Source organism: Lactuca serriola, chromosome 1 (assembly GCF_051521515.1).
Source record: "Lactuca serriola cultivar US96UC23 chromosome 1, Lser_US96UC23_V15, whole genome shotgun sequence".
Taxonomy (NCBI): domain Eukaryota; kingdom Viridiplantae; phylum Streptophyta; class Magnoliopsida; order Asterales; family Asteraceae; genus Lactuca; species Lactuca serriola.
The window spans coordinates 66,618,608-66,628,693 of NC_136408.1; the positions used below are offsets into that span (position 1 = coordinate 66,618,608).

The 10,086-nt window shown below is 37.8% G+C and overlaps 2 protein-coding genes across 4 annotated transcripts; one reads left to right on the top strand and one right to left on the bottom strand.

The window, feature by feature from the left end:
• The first annotated feature begins 81 nt into the window (after positions 1 to 81).
• LOC145090283 (protein NUCLEAR FUSION DEFECTIVE 6, mitochondrial-like) lies at positions 82 to 2,126 on the top strand. Of its 3 annotated transcripts, XM_079028583.1 has the most exons (4): positions 83 to 283; positions 569 to 690; positions 964 to 1,016; positions 1,203 to 1,384. In XM_079028583.1, exons 1-3 carry the CDS (start codon positions 138 to 140, stop codon positions 969 to 971), a joined length of 276 nt encoding a protein of 91 aa, XP_078884709.1. In that variant the 5' UTR covers positions 83 to 137; the 3' UTR covers positions 972 to 1,016; positions 1,203 to 1,384. The 3 variants fall into 3 exon arrangements, with proteins under 3 accessions (XP_078884704.1, XP_078884709.1, XP_078884699.1); XM_079028578.1 differs by lacking the exon at positions 964 to 1,016 and having other exon boundaries at positions 82 to 283; XM_079028573.1 differs by lacking the exons at positions 964 to 1,016; positions 1,203 to 1,384 and adding an exon at positions 1,533 to 2,126.
• Positions 1,965 to 4,263, bottom strand: LOC145090272 (isocitrate dehydrogenase [NAD] catalytic subunit 5, mitochondrial-like). The gene is made up of 6 exons (XM_079028565.1): positions 3,942 to 4,263; positions 3,182 to 3,502; positions 2,923 to 3,084; positions 2,766 to 2,840; positions 2,499 to 2,681; positions 1,965 to 2,420 (listed from the first exon to the last, which is right to left on the bottom strand). Exons 1-6 carry the CDS (start codon positions 4,131 to 4,133, stop codon positions 2,229 to 2,231), a joined length of 1,125 nt encoding a protein of 374 aa, XP_078884691.1. The 5' UTR covers positions 4,134 to 4,263; the 3' UTR covers positions 1,965 to 2,228.
• Between the last annotated feature and the right edge of the window lie 5,823 nt (positions 4,264 to 10,086).

The following is a 10,086-nucleotide window of genomic DNA, read 5'->3' on the forward strand; positions in this document are numbered from 1 at the left end:
AAATAAAAGGATAATGTTATAATAAAAAAAATAAGTACATTGCTATTTGTTGAATACATATTTTGGTTTTAAACCCTTGGAAGTTGGAAGGCACATAAATTAGGCAAAAACCGTAAAACCCTCACATACGCACAGAAATGGCGACTGCAGCGGCCGCAGCTCGATCTGCTTTCCGATCAACTTCTCTCCGTAACGTGGCGGCGAGGGCAGCATCGCAACCCAAAGCTGCGCCCTCTGCGTTTCGCATCCCTAGTCGGAATTCTCTATCTCAACGCATTTTCCGGTAATTTGTTATACGCATTTCCTCTCATATACGCTCCTCCGCTCCCATGGATATGCTACTTTTCAAGTCCAAATTGATTTGAGTTTTGAAACTTTTGGTAAAAACAAACTTGCCAAATGAATTGAATTTCTGTTCGCTTTTCAGTTAAATCGATATTCACTTTGTGTATACAAAGTACTAGATCCAAGTGTATCCGGAATGGAAAAAACTTTGTGCATACATACATAATTACTTCATCCGTTCATGTATGTAATGATTGGAACTGTTATTGGCGATGTATTGCAGTTGTCCAGTAGAAATGAGTGCTTGTTTGGAGTCAATGCAACCTTTCCACACTGCTACTGCTTCGGCCTTGATGACATCTATGCTTACCCTTTCTCAAAACGGCTATGGTTGGCTCCCCGAAGGTGATAATTCAGTTCCTATTTATGTGCTTATTTACATTGTTTAGCCTACAAATTCATTCATATCCTGTTAAAGTCAGATTGTTGTTAGTATGTGTTTCTGTATGAGGTGCTGAGTGATGGGATATGTTGTTGTGGGTTTTGCAAATTTCATGCTATTTTCGACTTCCTTTTCCAAGATTGGATGGGTAGTTTTAGGGTTCATCGATCCAAAAGCTCCTCCTCTAAAGTCTTCTCCTAATCATTTGGATATATTTTTTTTTTCTTATTGATTAGGTATCTAACGAAGCTTCATAGGTCCCTCAATGTTGTTACCTCATGAGTTTTAGGTAAGTTTATGGAAATGGATAGACCTTATTGAACCCTAGAAGCAACATTCTTATATTCATTTTTCTTACCAAAACTTCCCAATACCTTTTCCATACCCTATTTTTACACCCATCACAAAATCTCTGTGTCTTGATAAATACAAGTTCATTTTCCTTAATAAAGTGGTGTACATGCTTCATTTGTAGGCGTTGACAAGACGAGATGAAGATGGAGAGAAGCAAAGATGGAATGAGTTGGACTTGTCTTTTTTTTTTTTTTTTTTTTGAGTAGGGAACATTTAGGTCCATTAGAGTTATATTTTTTGAACCAATAATGAAATATAAACTTTTGAAATGAGTTTACTAGTTTGATATTGTGTTGAATTTTATGACATGGCTCACATTGATATTGTAGTTTTCAAATTCAAGTATACCATTATACGCATTAAATATATGCATGAATGAATGTAGTTGTTTATACACAATTTGGTTTAGAGAGTGTGAAAAACAGACACTAATTTACTGTGTGTTGATCAGCTTGCAACAATGATGCATGATGGTGGAAGGAAGTTGAGAAAAGAATGGAAATGAAGAAAGACAGATTGGAATTGGATGGATGGATAAAGTTGTTATTTAGGTTCTGAAAGATATGAACGATTTAAGGTTGTGAGAGATGCATGCCATTGCTAGTTGATCTTGCAATATATACAGACAGACTTACACTGTTTTTATGGCTTTCAATCCAATGATTTTGAATCTTTTAGTCATGGGTTGACAATTTATGCAAGTTGGACTTCATTTTGCTCTTTGGTAACTATTTATGATACTTGTGTTAAAAAGAATTAGCGTGGTTAAATTGGGGAATTACTAAATGAAGATCCAAAAAAATCCAATTCTAATATGACCTTGTTTTTAAAGTAAAGAAAGAAATGAAATAAAAAAGCAAACATGATCGATCCATCCATCAAGTGAAAGTGAAAGTGATGATGAGACTTATTGATAAGTTACAAGTAATAATACCAAGGAATAAAATCATGCCAGCTAGTACAGCTTTCTCTTTTGAGTTTTGAGCAGTATGTTTGTATCTTTATCGCTCAAATAAAATCTTCACAAAAAAAAAAAAAAAAAAAATCTTGTTCTGGGTGGGTCTAATTCATTCCCTCCTTACAAGTTACAACTCCAAATGTTTACATATATAAATGCAAAATTGGTGTTATTGTAAGAAAAAAAAAATCAAAGATGATCAATGATAGCTTTAGTGAAGTCAGTGGTTGTTGATGATCCCCCAAGATCACCAGTCCTGTACTTCCCTTCTGCAATTGTTTTCAAGACAGCCTCCTGAATCTGATCAGCTTTTTCATTCAGATCCAAATGGTGAAGCATCGACACAGCACTCAGTAACAATGCAGTTGGGTTTGCCAAATTCTATAATAAATTATATAACCATAAGTCAATAATAATATTATTAAGTCAAAGTCAAACACAAAGTCAACCAATACCAACCTTTCCAGCAATATCAGGAGCTGAACCATGAACAGCCTCAGCAAGAGCAATACCACCCTCTCCAATGTTCAAACTTGGTGTTAACCCTAATCCTCCAATTAGCCCAGCACAAAGATCACTTATGATGTCACCATAAAGATTTGGCATCACTAAAACATCAAACAGTGTTGGATTCTTCACTAGCTGTCATCATTTATAATGTTAATGTCATATTTGAGCAATGAAATATATATTTTTAAATAAAGAGATAAGAGGTTATATTCATACCATCATACAACAATTGTCAATGACAACTTCCTCGTATTTAATCTCAGGGTATTTCTCAGCAACTTCACGACAACACTACAAGTGAGACAAAAAAAAAAAAATCAGTAAAAATAATTAAGTTTTTTTTTATATATAATTTATTGGAAAATAGTAATACCTTCAAGAACAGACCATCAGACATCTGCATGATGTTAGCTTTGTGTACAGCAGATACTCTCTCCCTTCCATGGGCTTTAGCATAATAAAAAGCATATTCAGCCACCCTTAAACTTGCTTGACGTGTGATGATTTTAAGACTTTCAACAACTCCTCTCACCACCTATTAAAATCAAAAGGTTTTGTAAATAAATGGGAATAATCTACTTTTGAACTCATTTTATTATGATGATGAAATGAATCAAATCATATATGCTTACTTGATGTTCAAGACCACTGTATTCTCCTTCTGTGTTTTCACGAATAGTGACAAGATTTACATCATCATAACGAGTCTTGTAACCAGGTAGACTGTAGCATGGTCTAACATTGGCATATAAGTTGAGTTCTTTTCTTAGGGTGAGGTTTAATGAACGATGACCTTTACCAATTGGTGTAGCCATTGGTCCTTTTAACCCCACTTTGTTTTGTCTTACTGATTCTAGACTTTCCCATGTAACAAAACTTTGAGTTCTTGGATCAACTTCTGTCCCCACGAAATGCTCTTCCCATTCGATTGGGACATCTGCAGCTGTGAATACCTGCAAATTGTTGAAAGGAAAAACTTAACATCACTATAGAGTTAACATTCTTTGTTGTTGAATCGAATTTGTAGCCATTTCACCCCATGAATTTAACAGGTTCATAAGTCTCACCTGGTGTAAACATACAAAATATGGTTTTCCTTTTTGTAGTTTGAAGCAAACTAGATATTGGCGTAAAGTTCCATTGTTAGCTAGAACTATATCAATTGGTACAAAAGGGATCTAAAACAGTTATTAACTTTTGTGGAATCCACAAAGAAAACAACGTAAAAGTGTAAAACATTGAAATGCTTAAACCCTAAGCATAATAATATAACTATAGAGAAAGACAAATGACACGATGGAATCCTAAACAGAAAAAAGTCAAAACATCACAACAGTTCTACATATATAAGCAATAATCTGAGCATGAAATAGAACTGTTTGGAGTTTGGACCTGTTTCACGGATTCGGCGATCTCGGGACCGATACCGTCGCCGGGGAAGAGAGTGGCGCGGATCAGATTGGAGCTGGAAGAATAGTTCCGATCGATCGATGAGAAAAGTCCTAAGCTAGGGCTTCTCGACATCGTGAAGACTTCATTTGTTGCGCGGCTGCGAAGGAGGCGTTTCGCAATTTGAAAAGCCATCGTTAACAACTCACTGACTGAAAACAAGATCGGAGGTGACAAACTCAAATTACAGAGATTTTGAAGAATTGAGATGAAAAGAAAAGGAGGAATATAATTGCATTATTGGGGGAAGAAGGGTCTAATATGCTGCAATCGGGTCCACTGTTAAAATATTGTAATTGGGTGTTTAGATATTTGTTTTCAAAATTCCAGTTTTAGGAAACTACATCTGTCTAAAAGGTAACTGCGATTTCTTTATGATTCAATCATTTAATTTCAGTTTTATTCATTTGCCAACAAAGATTTATTTACAGGATATGGACAAGGTTGATTGGTGCTTTACATATTTCATTATTATTTAATAAGTTTATGAAATTGTGAGGAAAATCAAATATATATATTTTTTTCATATTGACATATTATATTTTGTCACATAACCATTAGAAGACAATAACCATCAACATACATTTTGGATTTTGAATGGATACGAGAATTATGTATGGATCTTACATGTTTCCTTTTCACACATTTGAGGAGTTGTGTTTCAATGTTGGATAGACAACTTTAAAATTGACTAAATGCAAAATGGCAAAAAAATATAAAATGTATATGAAAATTCAACATGTATTTATATAATTTGCATTTGATGATTTTGGTTATCTATGTAGATCCTTAATAGAATTCAACAGGTGATGCATATTAATCTCAGACTCAAGATCTATGAATGTAGTTTTTAAAAGAATTATTTTTACGACCTATAAAAAATTAACAACACAACTTGTTGTCTATTTTTCTTTCATCTCTATGAAATTAGGTTCATTACAAAATATTATCTTCTTAGGATGATTTAATTTCTATTTTGATGTTTGTGTGGAAATAATTAATCCCATTAGGCCCAATTTTTTGTTGGAGACGAGATGTTAAGTTTGGGTGTCTTGATCCCTTAAAGGTGAGTCTTCACTCTTGACTACGAACATTCTAGTTACATACACCCAAACTTTGAACCTAGTCAAATTTTGGTCTTAATAAGTTTTTTCCCTATAATTTGGACCAGATTTCATGTTAATGAATCCACACTATCTTTGATGGATCTTGTTCCTTTAAAGGGTAGGCCTATAACAAGTCCTAACCAAGCTTATGGCTTCGTTTTTTCCTATTGTTTTATTTATTTTCCAATTTACACTTCCCTAGTAATTTAGTAGAAAAGATATATGTATCTTTAAGAGGCCATCTTAGAACGATCGGATATGTGTTTGTATAATATCACTTGTGCTTTAGAATAGTCAAATATATACAAATATGAGTACATACAATAAGCCATGTGCCTTTGTGCACATGGAAACATATGTATATACAATTACATAGAGTATTTGTTACTCTTTTTTTTTTAAAGAGGTTTGCTACTCTTATTATTCATAAAAATGATTTGACTTGACCTGCAGACTTGCCATTAGTTAAAAAAATAAAATTGAACCAATGTTAAATCCCTAGAAATTGGTGACTTGTAGTTTGACAATTTGTCCATGAGTCCAAACTAATTTGACCCTTATATAATGTGTGAAAATCAGATAATTCTAGTGGGAATAGGGTTGAAAACTACTTCTTTCTTTGGTTCTTGAAGAAAAGGGCATTTCCAAAAGATCAAATTGACGATATATAGTTGTAAGAACAACCACATCAAAACCTTTCTTTTTCACTGTAATAAACCATAAATCAATTGTCTGACAAATAAATCTCCAGCCAGTTCAAAAGACGAAAATCAACCCCCCAACAAATCCAATCTTCAACTAGTTCAAAAGAAGACGAAACTTGAGGTCGCCATTTTGGCGCAATTGAAACTATTTTTTTTCTTTTTTATTGAAAAATAAGATTTGAAACGTAAATCCAATTAGACGAGTGAAATATAGTATTTATTAAATAAATGAGTTAAATATAGAAAACACATTTAATAAATAACAAATAACAAGTGGATGGTATAAAAAGCAAAATAAACTATGTTTTTCAATAATAATAACACAAGGTTATTTCAAATAGTAATTAATAGTAAAATGAGGCCCGATTAAAAATGATCTAAGGTAGTTAATGCATTAGAATGTATAACTATCCAAGGTCAGACTATTTAGTTATTGTATTAGAATGCATAATCAATGGCCATTTTGACTTTTACCCTTAAATATATGTCAAAGGTCAAACTTGACTTTTACCCTTAAATATATGTCAAAGGTCAAACTGATTAGTTTATATAGTGCCTCTTTAAGGTTTAAAAAACTATACTCGAGATTACGACATTATACATATTCAATAAAAATTAACTCATATATATAATAATTGAAAATCAAAGGCTATTATATTATTATCGGCAGTCGGCACCATCAAACCATACATTATTCTTAATCAATTTATAAGGTGATATAATAATTAATGCGTCACAAATCTATAAAAACGATCGAACAAGCCTTCCAACATGCAGGATCCATAACCCATAAAGATAAAAGCTATTGTAGTGTGAATTTTCATCTAATAAGGGCTAGCGATCGGCTGAGGAGGTGGAGAGAGTTTAGTGGTGGCCGGAGCCCGAAGGAGGTGGAGATTGAGGTGGTGGTGGAGGTTTTTGTGGTGATGGTGTTGGCGGTTATGGTGGTGTCATAGTGGGGCTAGCTAGGGAACGGGAAAAGGGAGTGTGGGTACCGGAAAGTTGAATGGACTGATCATGTCGGCATGAACTTCATCGGTGTCAGAAAATAAGAGTGCAATAAGTAGGAAAGAAAAGACGACTAGCTTTTTTTGGTGTTAGGTATCCGATAGATCTTATCCCTATTGCGATGGGAGATATCTTTGTGATCGTGAGTATGGATTGGTTGAGCCGGTTTGGTGGCTCTAATTGACTGTGAACGGAAGATGGTGACGGTTCGAGATCCTAATGGGGGAGTGCTGACCATTTTCGACAAAGGAACTAGGTCAGGATTAACTTTTTGTTCAGCCGTCAGGGCGAGGCAGAGTTTACATCATGGGTGTATGGGTTATTTGGCATATGTAGTGCATACCCGGGTTGATAAGAAGATATCTGTTTCCATTTCTGATGTTCCTGTTGTGCAAGAGTTCCCTGAGGAATTGCTTGGTGTGCCTCCTAAGAGGCAAGTGGAGTTCCGGATCGATCTGATCCCGGGTGCAGTGCTGATTGGCAAGGTACCGTATCGTCTTGCACCTCCTGAGATACAAGATTTATCCTCTCAGTTTCAGGAGTTGTTAGGAAAGGAGTTTATAATCCAGAGCAATTCTCCATGGGGAGCACCGATCCTTTTTGTCAAGAAGAAGGATGACATCTTGGTCTATTCGAAGACCAAAAAGCAGCATGAGGAGCATTTGCGAGAGATTCTCGGAGTTTTGAGGATAGAGAGGCTCTATGCCAAGTTCTCCAAGTGTGACTTCTGGTTGCACGAGGTTCAGTTTTTGGGACACCTTGTCAACCAGAATAGTATCTTGGTCGATCCAGCCAAGATAGATTTGATGATGCGGTAGGAAGCGTCGAAGTCTCCATACGAGATTCAGAGCTTCCTCAGTTTGGAGGGATATTATCAGAGATTCATTCGAGACTTCTCCAAGATTATTGGTCCTCTCACTTAGTTGACGAGGAAGGATGTTGTGTTCCGTTGGGGGCCTGAGCAACAGGCATCATTCGAGACTCGTCGTTAGAGACTTTGTGTGGCACCTGTACTTGTCCTCCATAAGGGACTTGAGGATTTTTTGGTCTACTACGATGCATCCATTGTAGGGTTGGGTGTTGTGTTGATGCAAAGGGGGCATGTGATTGCATACGCTTCGGGGCAGCTGAAGCCTCATGAAGCGAAGTATCCCACTCATGATTTGGAATTGGGGGCAGTGGTTTTCGCTCTCAAGATTTGGCGTCACTATCTTTGTGGTGTAGGGTGTACCATTTACACGGACCATAAGAGCCTGAGATATCTTATGGATCAGCCTAACCTGAATATGAGGTAGCAGAGGTGGTTAGATGTAGTGAAAGATTATGACTGTGAGATTCTGTATCACCCAGGCAAGGCCAATATGGTGGCCGACACCTTGAGCCGGAGGACGGTCAGTACCCCGATTCAGGATGTGTGTATGAGGATGAGTGTGATGGCCTAAGTGTTGGAAACGATCAAAGAAGCACGATCGGATGCCATAAAGGAAGAAAATCAGAAAAGTGAGCGGGTGATTGGTCAGATTTCAACATTTTATATCGACATCAGGGGGCTTTTGACTCTTCACGGGCGGGTGTGGGTGTGTTATGTTGGTGGGGATCGACGGGTATTGATGGAGGCGGCCCACAACTCGAGATTTTTCATTCATCAAGGGGCTATCAAGATGTATCTTAACCTGAAGCATAATTACTGGTGGTCGTGTATAAAGAGGGATGTGGCCTAGTTTGTAGAGCGACGTTTGACCTTCCGAAAGGTCAAGACTGAGCACCATCGCTCTCATGACAAGTTGCAGCCCTTAGAGGTTTCACTGTGGAAGTGGGAGCAGATCGCAATGGATTTTATTACAAAATTACCAAAGACTGCGAGAGGTTTTGATGCTATGTGGGTGATAATGGATCGTCTGATGAAGTGTGCTCACTTCCTAGCCATAAGCGAGGGCTCTTCTGCAGAGAAGTTTGTTGAGATTTATGTCCGAGAGGTGGTGGCTCGGCATGGGGTGTTGGCTTCCATTGTATCAAACCGATATGTTCATTTCACTTCCAAGTTTTGGAAAAGGTTTCATGAGGAGTTAGGTACCCGGTTACATTTCAGTATTGCATATCATCCGCATATCGACAGGCAGAGCGAGCGGACTATTCAAACACTCGAGGATATGTTGCTGCATCATTAACATTGGTGGGAGCTAGGACTTCTATCTCCAGTTGGTTGGGTTTTCTTATAACAACAACCATCATGCCAACATTGGCATGCCTCCCTTTGAGCTTCTGTATGGGAGGAGGTGTCAGACTCTTATTTATTGGGGTGAGATCGGCCAGAGAGTCATGGGGAGCACGGAAGATAGTGTTCAAGACGGCCGAGCTTATCCAGCAAGCTAGACAGGGATTGCTGATGGCCCAAATCTGTCAGAAAAGTTATATGGATCGGCTACGCTCTGAGCTAGAGTTTAAGGTGAGAGATTTGGTGCTTCTGAAGGTATCACCCTAGAAGGGTGTTATCCGCTTTAGGAAGCGGGGCAAGCTTGGCCTCAGGTAACGACGTCTGGCGCCACTCTGGCCTCCTCTACCGATTTAAATAACACAAGAGCAGGCAAAGAATTCACTAAGAATGTACCTATCAGAAACATGAACACAAGCATATCATAATATAATCGACAGAATAATAAATGGAAACATACCAATAACAACGTCTGGCGCCACCCTGGCCTCCTCTGCCGTGAGCTGAAAAATGCGGTCTCGAGCCCTCAGGGGCTCCGCACTACCCTGTCGCCCATCGGTGATCCTCAAAGTAGCTAGTGCTAGAGCCTGCACCGGTCCTGTCGTGAGCAAAGGACAGTTGGACTTAATATGGCCAACCTGCTCATAATGATAAGAGATCCTGATGGTCGATGTGGGGACATGCTAGCGACAGTCCTTGGCATAATGCCCATCCTTGCCACATTTTTGGCATCTAGAAGTAGATCGACAAGAACCCTCATGAAACTTGCCACACTTGCCACAAGTGCAACCCCTTTGACTCTTAGAATCTCCTGAGTGGTCACCATACTAAAAATAAACCATGAAAACTATCAGAAAACACTCGAAAATTCCACATTCTACAAGCTTCTTAGTGTCATCGCGACTTCCCTGGTCTCGAGTATGGATCTTAAGCTTTCAGTATTACGAACCCAATATTACATTCCACACATATCCGTACCTTCCTCAAAGATCACCCAGAATCCTCTAAGTTACTTCCTTACTACCAAATACTTGCCCATCCGGCTAAACAGTACGCTC